Here is a 16,670-nt window from a genome sequence, read left to right as displayed (position 1 = left end):
CCCATGATATCATTTCCTCACAGCAGAACCGAGCCAGACCTTCTTTAAGCTGCAGATCTTTGTTTCTGTTCAAGGTTCTACTGGGGTAACTTGGTGGGTGGGAATGTGTGTGTGTGGGGGGGAGGAGGGGTGCTGGTGAGGGAGGAGTCCCATCTTTCAGTGAGTGTCCTTTGTTTTCTGTTTTTAATCATTTTCAATTTTTATGACTGTTCTATCTGCTTTTTTTGTTACCGGTAAGCGCTTTGTGTTTTTTACTGAAATGAAAGGACTTTTATAAATAAATATAGTTTGAGTTTGAGTTTATATAGCCACTAGCCGGTCCCACCAGCTTCATTCCCACAGGCAGACAACTTGCGTCGGAACGGAAGCCGGCTAGTTTCGAGGCCTCTAGGCTGTAGTTACTCGTTTTGTGTGAAGAGCTGGTATGCCAAGTATAAAACTTGACAGCGTCATCATAAGTCTGCTTTCAACCATTTTAAAAATATGACCGCACAGGCTAAGCTAAGCTAATTTGCGGTAGGTGTACTCTGCAAACGACTCGGCTGAAGTGTTCATAAAGCATTCACCAAATGTCACTTGGCTAAGGAGAACGCTTCGACGTATTATTCAATAACATTACAATAGGGAGGGCCCGTTTGACAGGACGCTTCGAAGCGCGTTTCACCTTCATGAAACAGAGTGGTTCGGCACAATGTTTCGAGGCGTGTGTCTAGCGCAGAAAACGTGGTTGATGACGAATGACGCACCAAATGCATTTGTTGTGTTTTGAACAGTTGGGCGCGCTATTCTCTAGAAATACGAAATGAATCCGGGACGTTTCCCGACCAGTTCTTTTGTTTCCCCAAGATTGGAATCAGCGTCAGTTCAGTGCACTTTACCATAGTTCCTGGTAAAAAACGTACTGTGGCTCAGGATCGTTTCAACTTGATTTCTCCGAATAAAACGATACACTATGAACATTGTGTACAAATAAAATACTTTAATCAATCTATAATGGCAAGCCTAATTGGTATCATTAAAGATAGCTCAGTGGAACAGTCAGTGGGGATTGCAAACAGAGGCCCTGAGGTCAAGCCTGGTGTTTTACACATTTTCTTTTGCTTTGCGTTTATTTTTTTCATGTAATCTGTATTTTGCTGTGTCAAGCACCTCTCACAGAAAACATCAACCGTTGTGTTGTTTTACATTGTTTTTTTCTAATCATCATTAACAACATTGTTTTGTTTTATGTTTTTTCATCATCATTTCCACATTGAAGTGTTACATGGAGCTTAGTTGAAACATATGTCGATGTATGCCCAGTCCGCCACCAGATGCCGCTGTTCTGTGTGGTTTCAAAGCCCTGACTGGGTGGTTCATTTTTCCGGCACAATTACATGAACCCCAATGAGGCTTCGTGGGGCTTCTATTCCCATCCCTACATCACAAGATGTACAACGAGGGAAGGATCAAATAAATGCATTACTTACGGGCTGAGCCTGATCCCGTTCGGTGGACCTCTTCGCCATGTTTTCCGCCCCCGTACTTTCAACTGCTGTGCTGAACAGCTCCCTCGTCAGTTTGAAAGTGAGGAGAAAGTCAAAGGGGGCATTCGATTGGCTAAAAGCGAACCCGCCTGCTTTGCTAATGAGTTTGATTGACCTCATCACCGCACCTTTTTTTCTTTTTCTAGTTTTTTTTTTTTTTGTTGAAAGTTCAGCATGTGGTGCGTGATTAAACTATAATAAACACATTAAACACGTTCATCTTTGCTGATAATTTACTCTTTCTGCTAGTCCTGTGTTCAGACTTTACTTCTTTCTTTCAGACTGTTCTCTCCTTCTCTCCCACCGCGCCTGTCACTCTCTCTCGTCGCTGCACGTGGCACGCGGCTCCCTTTACACACGGGCGCGCACTTTCAGAAGCACACATCCTCATTCTACAACAGAAGTTTTCTGTCGTGAGGAAATACAACAAATTTACTGCGTTCTAATTATTAATTTCCATTGTATTCATTTCTGTTACAAGCTGTGTGCGTTCTTAAGTGCGCGACACGGCCGCCCGCCGGAGGATTTTGTGTTGGGGGGGTTCATTTCTGTTCTCAGTCACTCTGTAACACCCAACATGAGCGCGCACTGTTAGATTTCGATGAATATCACTACATGTTTTGTTTGGGAACTATTTTGTGCAGCGCAACGTTACGTGTCTGTATAAATAAAGGCGGCAATATATAATATTTTGAGAAGATGTCTGTACCAGAGAGCACAGGTGAAGGCTCACATGCAGCTAGAGAGCGGTCCACTCCAGAAGACTCAATACGCACCCAGAACACAAGTGTGCGCGCTCCCTCCTCCCAGTCCTACACACGACCCAGCGCGCTCACACAGTCACAGTCAATCTACAACACCTATATAGTTAGTTCATTAGTTAGATAGGTAGTAGTTAGTTGTTACTGTTATTTGTTAATAAAGAATACTACGTTGTAGTATTTATTTATTATTGATGCGGCCACCGGGGGATTTTGTGTGGGTTGTTTTTTTTTTGGGAGGGGGGGGGGGGCTGCGGTTAACCGCGAGACCGCGCCCCCTGGTGGTTCATCACCGCGGTGATAAAAAAAATCCGACACGTCACAGCTCTACCCGCGAGAGCATAAAGGTTTTTAATTTCTTAAAATAAAAATTGTTGTGTATTTATTCATATTTAGGGGGAATTGGACTTGAAATTTCGGATTGAGCAACTAAACAGTAGGACTTGTTATATGGACACTGTCCATATAACCTAACCTGACAGAATCAAATGTAAAAGGATTTATGCTAAAGTAACAAGCAAACATATGTTTCTATGCAACTGTAATTGTCACTTTAAAAAGTTATAATAAATAAATAATGAGTTATTTAACATTAAGGAGTAGTTACATTTATTTTTCATTACATTTAGTTACATGTAGAAGTTATATCTGGCCCTTTGCGGACAGCCACTATGCTGATGTGGCCCTCGATTAAAATAAGTTTGACACCCCTGCACTAAAGCCACTAAAGTGAAAGCATCGTGTCATGTGGACACCGACGACCTCACCAATATGGGGTCGCGCTCCGCCACTTTTAGCCAGGCTTCCCAAGGGGCGAGTCTCCTCTAGCGATCTAACTTATTGGTTTGGAAACCCCGGTGCCGGCACTCCCTACCTGTAGATGGCGATGGTGTCAATCAAAAGAGAGACCCAAAATCCAGAAAAGAAGAAGAAGAAGAAACGTCACATGACAAGGTGCTGCTGAGGCTTAAGCTAACGTGATGGCAGCGTTCTTACAGTGGCGGAAATTTGTGTTCTTTGATAAGGAAGCTGTGTCAGATCCCCTTGACAATGGCAAAAAGTTTGTTCTTCCTAAAGGAATATCAGCAAGTGACTCCGGCCGCGGTCTTCTCGTTCTTGGAGATATCCTTTTGACTGAGCTAACAGACTTCTTACTTCCGGTGACAGAAAACGACCTAACCAAACTAGCTCTGTCTTCATACGGAGGACATGGACACTCTGTTCGTGTGTGTGATTTCATTGATAGATTTGATTGCGCTTAACCGTGAATCACATATGGAAGGCAGAATCTGGCTGGTGACCCGATCACTGCAGCTGACGTCATTTCAGGCCTACAAGCTGCGCGTGACGCACCTGTACCAGCTGAAGCAACACAGCATCCTCGTGTCAGTGGGTTTGGACGAGCACGGAATAAACCCACTCGTAAGGATGACCTATGCGTCTAAACTGTTTTATTAAATCCAGTTTATCTAGACACCAGTATTTGAAACCCAACACTGCTTAATAAACACGGGAGACTCTTCATAAACAGTAAAATTGGGTGAACATGTTGACATTTTCAAATTTAGTCATTTATCTAAAACCTTAAATTGCTTTATTTACTTTACATTTGGAAAAAAACTGCAAATGTCCCTAAAATAGTTTTACATCTGTCTGTCTGTTTGTCTGTCCGAAAAGGTAAAAAGGTTTAAGCTTTGCTGCTAGGTTCCGTGTCTGGGATGTCCGGTCTGAGACCGGGTTCAGTGAGATCTGTTCTTGTTCCTAGGTTAAGGTCTGGAACCTGGACAAGAGAGACAGTGGAAATCCGCTCTGCACCAGGATTTTTCCTGCAAATCTTGGCACCAAACCAACAGAAGTGTCCTGTCTCAGTATACATGAAAACCTTAACTTCATGGCTATTGGTAAGGCCTTAATAAATAAGCATCTTTTCACCCCTTAAATCCAGGAACAGTATATTTAACATGGTACAAAAAATAGGAACCAAACAGAAAAGTGAATTTATTTAATCAGTTCAAAAAGAACAAACTTTTTTGCATTGATTAATAACACAGACTGATACATTTAATTAGTGTCTTTTTACTTAACTTTATTATATATTCCTGTTTTTTGATTAGCCAACAAACTGCTAAGCTGCAAGAAGTGAGATTTAGAAACCAGACTAAAGACGATGGATAAAAGCTGAGGGTTCATTTCAGGACAACAGTGTAACTATAGTAATTGATGTATAGTAGGGGTCTAACGATACACGTAGTTGAACCGAACCGTTTCGGTTTGGTTCACTTCTGTACCGTTTGGGTACGTTTTTTCTTTCTTTTTTCCCGCATAAGCATTGTAACGACCCAACTGCTTTGTCACTCCTAGCGGGGAAACGAGAGCTGAGCTGCTACCTAACTAGCTGCGTTGACTGTCCTTGCCTCATACTTCACACGCCCTCAGTCTTAGAGAGAGAGTAGACAGAGAAACAGATTACTCTATCTCCTTTCTGACATTTAAACTCATTTATTAAGAACTCACACAAACAGCTTAACAACATGAGCCTCACTTCTCTTCATAGCTCTCCAGGTTATGGTAAAGAATTCAACACACAAGTTTTCACACTTCCCATGAGTCTTAGTGGTTATAGGCTGGTTATAGGCTAACCCCCAGGTCACCACTGTATTAACTTTGCGCCGAGGCGGAAGTAATGTTAGCCATGAGTTTCCTCCGAGACTCTATTAGGTGACGAACAGTAAGAGAGATGAGGACCCCCCCCCCATCTCCTTACGCTCTCCTGTGTGGGGGGAACACTTCGGGTTTGTTGTCAGCATCCATGAAAGGAAAAGACAATTGGATAAGTCAAATGCTGTGTGTCGACATTGTTCCACAAAGATAGCGTATGCCACAGTAACACATCTGATCTGATATCGCACTAAAAACGGCATCACCGACTGAAACAATCGTGTCTACAAGAAAAAAATGAACAAGTTCAAATATTTGTTTTTCAGGTCAGTGTTAGGGATCCAAAGGTTTTGGTTCTTTTTTGGTTCCTGGCAGCTAATAGTTTTTCTTATTTTATAAAGCAGATCACCTACATAGGTCAATTTTATTTATTGTCATGTAAAAGAAATAAATACATTTTGCAAGTAATTTTTTCTGCCTTTTCTGTACCAAAATAATACTGAAAATAGATAAAAATTGTATTTAATCTCCCAAGGTAGAAATTCCTGTGTCCGGCAGCAAAACGCAAACAAACACACACAATAAATAACAATAAAATAATAGTTCATAAAACAGCAGTTCATATCAGAGAGCTTTGTTAAACAGCAGTACCGAACTAAAATGTACCGAACCGAGCCCAATGAAATTCTCAATCAAACTGAATTGAGATTTTAGTGTACCGTTACGCCCCTAATGTATAGTAGCCAGGGTATCTTTGGAGATGTTTGCAGGACATCTCTGGACTGAGATGTCTGAGGTCTTATCAGGGATCTGCAGTTTGTGGGTTACTGCCCAGACTGCTCCAAATTCCACTGGGCACCATGTTATTTTTCACTTTCCAGGTTTTCTCCAGTTCTTCATAACTACCGCTCTTTCTTTTTTGCACTGCATGGTGAAGTTTTGGTGGCAGTGGACGGTGTGGGTGATTGAGTTTGAGAGTCTGGAAGAAAGTTTGTGTGGTTCAGTGATTCTTCTTTCATATTCTTTTTAAAGTTATTTATTGATTTGAGTGAGGTTTAACTGGTGAGTGTGGGGGATCAGCGGTTCGCCCGCCTCGCCGAGGTGGCGTCTCTGTCGCCGTCCTGGTCCCAAAGGCATGGGTTCCGCGTCCAGCCCGACCCGCAGGTCTCTTTGGAGATGATTCTCCTGGCTGTGGGGGACTTATGGCATATACTTATATAGCGCCTTTCTTCCTACAAGGACAAAGCGCTTTACAGTCACACACACATTCACTCACACATTCACACACTGGTGGCCGCTCCGCTGCCAAACACAGGCGCCCGCCTACCACCAGAGGCAAGGTGGGGTTCAGTGTCTTGCCCAAGGACACTTCGACTCATGGGCGAGCAAGGCGGGTATTGAACCTGCAATCTTACGATCATGGGTCGACCGCCCCGACCACGCGGCCGTGGTAGGTCATGCTAACATCACTTATGCCTCCCGAATGAATACAGGGATGACTGTTTTTCTGAAGGAGTAGCGCTTGTTGTCTGACTTGATTACAATTACCATCAGTGTAGGTGGGGGTTCCTGCAGGTGTCCCCGCTCGCGGAGCCGTCCACGCGGGTCATTGTTTCGGTTGTTCCCCCGTTTATCCCAGTGAAGCTCTGGAGAAGGAGCTGCAGCGCTACGGTGAGTTTGCCACAGTTTCCCAACTGTAGGTCTAGGGTGCAGAGGTGAGAAGCTGAAGCATGTGCTGTCCTTCTGCAGACAGGTGTTCATGTTTTCTGAGCTCTTCTGCTCAGACTCTTGACATGTCCTGTGATGGGTGGTGACAGGAACTGCACATTGCATTTTACTTTAGATAGAATCAGCACAGAACCTCCTTTTCAGTCTTCTTTATTTTTTATCCAAAATGATCTCTGACTCTTCTTTGGTTGATGTTTGCTTAATAAACCCCAAACCCGACAGAATATGTGGCATGGATTTTGATTTCTCTCCTTCAATGGTTTCTCCAGCCTGTGAGGGATGCCAAGAGGACAAGGATTCCTGAACTACTCCCCAAATGGGGAACTTTGAGATGCTTGAAAAAAAGTCTTTGTACTTTGTCAGTGGCAAAGTTTCTGAACTTGCACTCCCTGATGGTCATCCGTGTCGTGGTGAGCTGAATTTGTTTGCACAGGGTCTTCCCCGAGGGGCTGTTTGAGCTCCCTGTACACAGTTCCTGTTGAGAAACCTCCAGTGGAGGGTTGTGCATTGGATTGTAGCCACTAACAGATATCTGGTGCGCCTTAATCCTGGCACGGGGATGGGTTTTGTTTTGATACTGAATAGGCCTGCACAATATACCGCAAATTTATCGTTATCGTAATTTCAAGCTGTGCAATATGTATATCGCAAAAGACAGCAAATTTGCAATAAATTGTTACCTTAGATGTGGCCAAACAATCTTATGGCAGCTTGAAGTGTTTAATAGATTGAAAGAATCCCTTTCTGCATTTGACCAATCAGATGGACCCCTTCACGTTGTTAGCTAATCGGATGGCGCCCTATTATGTTGTATGTTCGCCTCCTATGTCAACAAGGATCATTTGTAGTATAATTTTTAAGCTGTTGTAATGGAATGGGAATGATATTTTTGGTTGTTTTACTAATTGTTTATTATAATATATATATTAATTAACGATATAATTTGTTTACCGCAAATTATATCGTTATCACAATATTAATCACTGATATCGCATATCGCGAGTTTTCTTCATATCGTGCAGCCCTAATACTGAAACTGTAGAACTTCTTTCTTTGCACTGTTGCCGTCTTTTTCCCCTTCTTCATTTCACTGTTTCAGGGGCTGGGGGAACTTTTTTCTTTCATTTGTTTGATTTATGGTCCAAAATATTTGGTCAAAAAAAAAGTACACGTTTTACTGAACATTTTTTCGGGGAGGCAAAGTTGGCAGTGTGGATGAAGAGGGAAAATATGAAGCACCTGAGGAGATGGGTTCAAAGATGTTCTGCTTCTTTTTACGACACCTTTGGTGGAAAGGTTGAGAGTGAAGTTTCGTTTTTACGAGCTCAGTTATTATTTTTATATGTATCGGCTGTCCAAAATGTGTCATGTTCTGTCAGCAGAGATACTTTAGTGCTTGATTTTTAAATTTGTTTCCTTGACTTGTTCTAGTTGGGATGTGGATGTTTGCTTTGTGAAATGATGATCATGTTTCATCCTGGATGATGGCTCCAACTCACACTAGTCCTCGGCTTCCTTCCCTGCAGTGATTTCCTGTTTTGCTCTTGTTTGCTGTGCTGTTATGACCCTGCTACTGAGCTTACATTTTCGCAGGTTGAGTTGCAAACAGCCAATGTGTCCTTATTGCTTCATTGTCTTGTTAAAAGTTAATAGTCTCATTAGCTGTCACGCACCTAGGTGTGTGAAAGTTGTTCTCCGCATTTGACCCCTCCCCTGGAGGAACGGTGAGCTGCACGCTCAGGAACCGTTGGTGGTTTAAACCCCAAATTCCAAACCCCTTCATGGTGAGTGTCAAACAGGGAGGCATTGGATCTCATTTTTAGAGCATTTTGTAAGACTTGGCCTGGATTTGAATTTATGAATTTCCAGTCACAGGGTGGACACTCCCCCACAAGGCCACTGACATTTTTCCAAACATTTTTCCAATCTTCTAATGTTATTGAACAGTCTTGGTGAGTCTTTGTGAATTGTAGCCTCAGTTTGCTGTTCTTAGCTGACAGGAGTGGCACCTGGTGTGGTCTTCTGGTCCATCTGCCTCCATAGTTGTAGATCAGCAGTTTCTGAAATGTGCAGACCAGCCCATCTGGCACCAACAACCATGCCCCATTCAAAGTCACTTCTGTCACCTTTCTTCCTTACTCTGATGCTCAGTTTGAACTAGGGGTGTATCATCAAGAGTCTGGTGATATAATACATGTTCCGATACACGTCCCACGATACCAAAACCCTTTTTCTTTTTAAGTATGACTTAGAAAAAAACTCTACTTGAATATTAATACACGTTTCATTGTAATAAAATCCTAACATTTACTGTCTTTTATGATCACAATGTTAAGCATTGCAACTGTATATCATATACAATTTGCTTTTACCCAAGCAAATCTATAGTGCTTTTATTTTGGTAACTTTAAATGTTTGTTCTTGAAAGGAACAGTCTGATTTCCAGAATAAAATATTTTTCAATATAAAAAAAATCGAATGAATGTGTCTTAATCAATAATGTTCTAAAAGTATGATTGAGTAAATAAAGGGCTGTTTAGTTTTAGTATTGCTTAATGTAACTTCTCCAGTACTTTTAAACGGTTCAGAAACCTGAATGGTGCTTCAAAATAAAGGGGAAAAAAACACCAATAAAGTTTGATGATGAGGCAGCGTGACAGGATGAAGGAGATCGCTTTGATGTGGCAAAGATGCTTTCTTTTCCATGACAGTCTGCTCTGCAGCTGCAGCTCCACTTTCTCACATGTGGAAGTAAACCTCGATTTCATCGCTCATCGCCACGACGTTGGCCTTTTTTCAGAGCGTTGTACACATCACTCTGATCCATCTGGTCTTTAAACTAGAATCAATTGCTGGAAGGTTCTGAGGAACCTTGGCCCGCTTCTGTGACAGCATTTTGACTGCTGCTCTGCTGCTGCTGCTCTGCTGCACTGCTGCTGCTCTGTTGCTGCACCGCTGCTGCACTGCTGCTGCTCTGCTGCTGCTCTGCTGCTGCATCGCTGCTGCACTGCTGCTGCTCTGCTGCTGCTCTGCTGCTGCACTGCTGCTGCACTGCTGCTGCTCTGCTGCTGCTCTGCTGCTGCACTGCTGCACCGCTGCTGCACTGCTGCACCGCTGCTGCACTGCTGCTGCACTGCTGCTGCACTGCTGCTGCACTGCTGCACCGCTGCTGCACCGCTGCTGCTCTGCTGCACCGCTGCTGCACTGCTGCACTGCTGCTGCTCTGCTGCTGCACTGCTGCTGCTCTGCTGCTGCACTGCTGCTGCTCTGCTGCTGCTCTGCTGCTGCTCTGCTCGTTCTGATGAGCCGCTACAAAGCACCACAATCATGATACGTGATACTGGCATTAACATGGCACAGAGTTTCTTGCTGCTTCAGACTCTCGAGCTTTGAACAGCTGTTTCAAGCTGGTTCTCACTTAGATCTTGTTATTTTGTGCATTTAAAGCTGCTCAAAGAGGCTCAGAGGGCGGTGCTGCCAACTAGCAGTCAGATGTTTAAGTGGAAAACAAGAGTCAGATGCTGAAGGACGCTCATAAATGATTAAACAAATATCGTCCTGACAGTATTCTAAATCTATAAAAATATGGCCAAATGTTATATCGCAGTATATTGCCGAATCGATTTTTCCCTACACAGTTTGAACTGCAGCAAATTGTCTCGACCATATCTATATGCCTAGATGCATTTATTTGCTGCCAACTGATTGCTGATTAAAAATGAGCAGTTGGAGAGATGTGCCTAATAAAGTTGCCAGTAAGTGTATATTTAAGTAGTTAACGGCATATTTCTCATTTGAAAATCATAACCAGTGTTGTGTTTTGTTTTTAAGGGTTTACAGATGGCAGCGTTGTTTTGACCAAAGGTGACATCACAAGAGATCGACACAGTAAGACTGTGACTCTACATGAGGGAAGTAGTCCAGTCACTGGCCTTGCCTTTCGTCAAGTGAAATCTACCCATTTATTTGTTGCTACTCTGGAGAAAGTCTATGTGAGTCAAGTTACCCCTAAAAAGTACTTTGGAGTTATGTAAACTTTATTTAAAAAAAAAAGAACTTACCTAAAATGAACTACATTGGTCCAGTTGTTTTAAGTACTTTTTTTCTAGTAAATTCTTTTCTTTATCCAACCTAGTGCTTCACCCTGTCCACGAAGGAGTATCCAAAAGTAGAGCTGGATTCTCATGGCTGTGCGCTGCGTTGCTCATCTTTGGCAGATCCATCTCAGGATTCCCAGTTTATTGTAGCTGGTGATGAATGCATTTATTTATACCAGCCAGATGGAAGAGGACCATGCTTTGCTTTTGATGGGCAGAAGCTTTTGGCTCACTGGCATCGTGGGTATTTGTTCTTAGTCATCAAAGATGTGAAGTCACCCAACAAGTAAGAAATAACTGAACTAGTTCAGTCTTTTTTTCTAATGACTATGCCTATTTCAACAAAACGACTTTTTAAATCATTACTTTTATAATGTGAACTCTACATCATCAGTGGCCATTTAAATTTTTGGAAACACCGGCTAGGTTTTCCAGTAGATACTGGCCAAACATATTTTTTACCGACCAAATTATTTCCATATTTTACAAAGAAAACTCGTAGCCGTTTTGCATTTGCCTGAAAATACACTGCTCAAAAAAGAAAGAGAACGCCATAAAAGCACATGCAGTGCAAATGAAGGCTTCTTTTAAAAATCTTTATTTTTTACATAGTTGCATGTGCTGACAACATAACTACACAAAAAATATTAATGGAAATTAAATGTGGAATCGTACTAATGACCAAAGTGGAAAAACACTACTGGCTAATCCAACTTGGATGTAATGTCTATGAAACAAGTCAAAATGAGGCTCAGTAGTGGGTGTGGCCTTCACGTGCCCGTATGACTTCCCTGCAACGTCTGGGTATACTTCTGACGAGGCGGCAGATGGTCTCATAAGAGATCTCCTCCAATACCGCGGCCAGGTGTTCCAGGTGTCCCAGATGTCCTGGATGACTTGTACTACCTGGGCCACTTGTGTGGGTTGTAGATGCCATCTCATGGTACCACTGGAGGGACAACACTGTTGCCATTCAAAACTCACCAGAAGATCAGCCAGAAACCATGAGGCCGGAGAAATTGTCTGTGGTCACCACTTGCAGAACCAGTCCTCCTGATCGCCTATAATTTCCACCTGTTGTCTAGTCCGTTTACACAAAAACATGTGAAATTGATTGTCAATGTTGCAATTTTATTGGAAAGATGTACTCCAAAAGATGGAGTACATTGTGTTCTTAGGTGTTCCCTTTTTTTTAGCAGTGTATGTTAAATGCAAACACAGAGGAAGTCACAACATAAGCTAATTTAAACATCAGATAAAAACAACTTTATCCTTTGTTTTTTTCTTTTTCTTTTAGAAGACATGTTTTCTAAGTAACTCCTTTATTTATTTTTCAATCAAAGTCTTTGCTCTCTCCTTGTGTCATTATATACCATCAAATAATTTTTAATACTTGTTTACATATACAGTTGGCCAAAAAAGTTTTAGTCTGCCATAGGCCTGCATAATATACCGCAAATTTATCGTTATCGCGACATCAAGCTGTGCAATATGCATACCGCAAAAGATGGCGAAAATCGCAATAAATGGTTACCTTGACCCTTGTGCTATCCTAGGCACTTTAACATTGGGAGTGGGGTCATCTAGACCCACTAAACAGTGCTCTGAACCTTTTTTCTTCAATGATTTGTGATCTTCACTGGTGTCCATGGATTACATGAAATCTTTCCACCTTTTTCCAGTTTCACACAAAACTTTCTTGCAAGTGAAAATATTAAATATTTGGTTTTCGATCATTTTTTATTCTGCTCTATTTTTTTTTTGTGCTTTCAAAAATGTTTTTGCGTTTTCAAAACACGTGTTTGCGTTCGGTGTCAAATCCTATCTTTGATTTTACTACTCTGAGCGCGATTTAGCGTGATAAAACTGCCACTATTGCCACTTCCAAAAAAAGTTTTCACATGCGTTGTGTGTCATCTTACTTTTTACAAATTTTTGGCAGAGGGTGGTAAAGTAAGGCTTTTTCAGCACTGTGTTTTACTGCTGTGCTAAAGAAAACCGCTTATTTGTCAAAGAAATAAAGCGCTTCATTGACGGTGTGAATCTGCAAACGTAGAGAGCAAACATCTCCAGCAGGGGCTGGCACTGCAAACAGCTCCGACCTACTTCCTTTGGCTGCCTGACTCCTGTGGCCGTGAATCGCAAGTTGGGACTCACAACCTTCTGACGCGATCAGACCTATGCGTTGTCATTTTTAGAACGCACAAAGGAAAAATAGGCTAAAGCTTTCCAAAACAAGTCCTGGTCCTCTTATGCTGGACACTTTCAAACAAAAACCTCTGTACGTGGCAGGGACCTTTGGATGGTAATGGGACAGTGGCGCTCTGCAGCTGAAACACGTGAAAATTGGCTACAACAATGAAAACAGAAAAAAGTGTTTTTCTCATGGTTGTGCAGGAGGGACTTGGTGAGGAAGGACAGTTTTATTCGGTAAAAGAAGAACCATTCAGACATTTATTCATTCACACATCAAACTTTCTGTCTTATTTATAATTTTAATAGAGAAGATGATTGCGGCATACGGTCAGGACCATAAATATTTGGACAGAGACGCATTTTTTCTAATTTAGTTTCTGTACACAGGGCTCGACATAGCCATTTGTCCGCTGGCCCGGTCCTGTTTTTCGAGCAGTACGGACCACAAGACTTTATTTTTTACTTGTCCGCTCGGGCCACTAAAATATCTAACAATTAATACATTTTTCACCTTTTACAATAAAGTATATTTTGCGAAAACGTGTAGATTTACCTCGTCTTTATAATTCACTTTTTCTGCTAGTCCTGTGTTCAGACTTCAAGGGCCACTAAAATATCTAACAATTAATACATTTTTCACCTTTTACAATAAAGTATATTTTGCGAAAACGTGTAGATTTACCTCGTCTTTATAATTCACTTTTTCTGCTAGTCCTGTGTTCAGACTTCAAGGGTTTCTATGGGAAACCTTTTATCACTCTTCTCCTCCTCTCCCGCCTGCGCGCGGCTGTCACTGCCGAGCACCACGCGGCACGCGCTCACTCAATTTTTTTTTCAAACTTTATTGAATGTAACAATTCAATACTAAACAATGTTAAACAGCAACAACGAAGGAACAAGCCAGTGGGTTATTATTACATTTTAGGCAGATATATTTAAACTGACACACATATCAGCGCGCCCCCTGGTGGTTTTTCACCGCGATGATCAAAAATCCAACACCGTCACTGAAGAGAGACTGAACCATGTCAGAGATGTGGAAGACATGGCAGGAATAGATAGGAATATGTTAGTAGTTATTAATTAGTAGTATGGACAGCAAGATATTTAATGAATGCATTGAAGATGAAACTGTATGCACTAAGCTTTAAGCTGAATGTCAAAGAATCAAAGGCAACTCAAAATACCTGAATCTCAGACTCAAATGGAGTATAAGGTCAAACTACTTAATTTTGTTTTTCTTTACAACACTGTAAGCAGTAAGTATTTATAGTTAGCTGAATGATCTCAGTAATTTCATTGTATTTAATTTTTCAATTATTTAATTTAATTAGGTAACTAAAGTAACTAAAAAGTAAATGTAACTTTGCAACAGTAACAAAAAGCAGAACCTTAAGGCAGTCAGGGCAAAAAAGTCAATAAAACTTCTTAACTATTGATTAGGAACAAATGTGAAATAGCAGTGATTAGAAGCAGCATGAAAACTTCTTAACTAGTGTTTCCTACTACACTGCAGCGCTCTCTTCAAAACATCTGAAACAGACTAGAGCAGATTTAAGTTTGATATGCTCTATTTTTAGTCATTGAAAAGTGTATAAATAAGTGCTAGATGTCACCAGAATGCACCAAATTGCACCATATTAAAATTTTCCGGGGGGGCATGCCCCCGGACCCCCCTAAAGTTGCAAGCACCTGCGGAGCGGCGGGTCTCGCTGTGCGCGGTGTCGGGCCAGTAACTTTCAAAAACTATTGGCCCTGTGGGCCAGTGCAAATTTCTGGGCTATGTCAACCCCTGGTACATTACCACAGTGAATTTTAAATAAAAGCACTCGGATGCCATTAAAGTGCAGACTTTCAGCTTTTATTCCATGGGTTGAACAAAAAGATTAGATAAAAATATGAAAAACCAAAGCATTTTTTAAACACAATCCCTTCAATTCATGGGCCCCTAAGTAATTGGAGAATTGACTTCCATGCTATTGCATGGGCAGGTGTGGGTAATTCCCTTATGTCATTATGAGTGAAGCAGATAAAATGCCTGGAGTTGATTAGAGGACTCGTGCTGCATTTGGAAGATTTTGCTGTGAACAGACAACATGCGGTGAAAGGAGCTCTCCATGCAGGTGAAAGGAGCCATCATTAAGCTGAGAAAACAGAAAATAACCATGAAACCAGAAATGGCTACAGTATTAGGAGTGGCAACATCAAAAGGAGAAAACCCAGCATCTGGTGATGTCCATGAGTTCAAGACTTCAGGCTGTCATTGCCAACAAAGGCTTTTCAACCAAATATAAGTAATGACCATTTTGTTTTCAGTTATTTCATTTGTCCAATTACTTAGGAGCCCATGAAATGAAGGGATTGGGTTTAGAAAATGCTTTAGTTTTTCACATTTTTATGCAATCTTTTTGTTCAACTCATGGAATAAAAGCTGAAAGTCTGCACTTCAATGACATCTGAGTTGTTTTATTTCAAATTCACTGTGGTAATGTACAAAAACTAAGTTGGAAAGAATGTGTCTCTGTCCAAATATTTATGGTCCTGACTGTGTGCCTGCAAATGAACAAAAGCTGAAACAAAAAAAGTGTAATCAAAGGAAAATTTAAAGCATTTCACTGGAAACAGAAAAAACAGCATAATTCGCTCCATCATAAAACCCGGTAATTAGACCTGCAGATATTTTCAGCAACTAAAGCCTAAATAACATCCATGACAAAAAAAGTTACTGCGTGAGAAATGGAAGACTGGAACTCTGGATCCATTTTTTGATTATTGGTTTAAATGAAATGTTATGACTCTGACTTTAAACTTCCCGGGCTTGCCTCGCTCATGGATTCCGCTCCGGGGAAGGAACACCCGCAGAGTGACAGCTCATCTGCTGGCACCCAAAGTCCATGAATCATGGCTCATAGCAGAAATCAGCACTCAGAGCTTCGTGATAATATTATGGGACAAAAACAATTCACAATGTCAAATTGCTCACCTACGCTCAGTCTATAACATAATCCTAAAATTGCATTGAAGTTTTGGTGAGCCGGCTCACAGCTGCGAGTCGCAACATATGAGATATCAATAAAGGAGTTATTTAACAAAAGTTTCTTCAGGAAAAAAAGCAAAAACAAACGTTAAATTTGTTTTTATTTGATGTTTCAATCATGTTGTGACTTTCTCTCTGTGGTACCAGACCAGCCCGTCTGGTACCAACAACCATGCCATGTTCAAAGCCACTTCAATCACCTTTCTTCCCTGTTCTAAATTCTTTCATTTTATGTTCAAAACTTAGTATGGTCTTTTGAGAAAAGTAGTTTGTTGATGTATCTGTTATGCCCATTTCTTGGAATTATTAATTGGCTAAATACTGATGCTGAAACGATTTCTACAAGAATTGACATCGTTTACTTTAATTCCAGAACAGGGTTTGGCGGAGGGGAGATCTCACCATCAGAGAAACAGCTTTTAACCGTCTATGACCTGGACAACAAATTCATTGCCTATAGTTTCTGTTTTGATGATGTTATTGATGTAGTGGCAGAATGGGGCTCCTTTTACATTTTAACTAGAAGTGGAACAATGTTTCTTCTACAAGAGAAGGACACACAAACCAAACTGGAGGTGAGTACTTATTAAACTACTCTGTAAATAATCAATTAACAGTTTGACTACGGGCTGATGTCGGGTTTGATTTCTCTCTTTTTTATTTTATT

General features: G+C 41.3%; 1 protein-coding gene across 4 annotated transcripts in view; it reads left to right on the top strand.

Annotated features, from left to right (window-relative positions):
- The first annotated feature begins 3,198 nt into the window (after positions 1-3,198).
- vps11 (VPS11 core subunit of CORVET and HOPS complexes) overlaps positions 3,199-16,670 on the top strand; it is a 46,995-nt gene continuing 33,523 nt past the window's right edge. For 2 of the 4 annotated variants that reach the window (XM_078930297.1, XM_078930296.1), the window contains exons 1-6: positions 3,201-3,413; positions 3,565-3,709; positions 4,053-4,188; positions 10,505-10,665; positions 10,809-11,056; positions 16,377-16,578. In XM_078930297.1, coding sequence (XP_078786423.1) covers positions 3,268-3,413; positions 3,565-3,709; positions 4,053-4,188; positions 10,505-10,665; positions 10,809-11,056; positions 16,377-16,578 — 1,038 coding nt within the window. In that variant the 5' untranslated portion in view covers positions 3,201-3,267. 4 annotated transcript variants of the gene reach the window in all.

This window comes from Oryzias latipes, chromosome 14, assembly GCF_053564925.1.
Source record: "Oryzias latipes strain Hd-rR chromosome 14, Olatipes_Hd-rR_3.1".
NCBI classification, from domain to species: domain Eukaryota; kingdom Metazoa; phylum Chordata; class Actinopteri; order Beloniformes; family Adrianichthyidae; genus Oryzias; species Oryzias latipes.
Note: the sequence above shows the minus strand (reverse complement) of the source record. Positions and strands in the feature narration are given on the sequence as shown.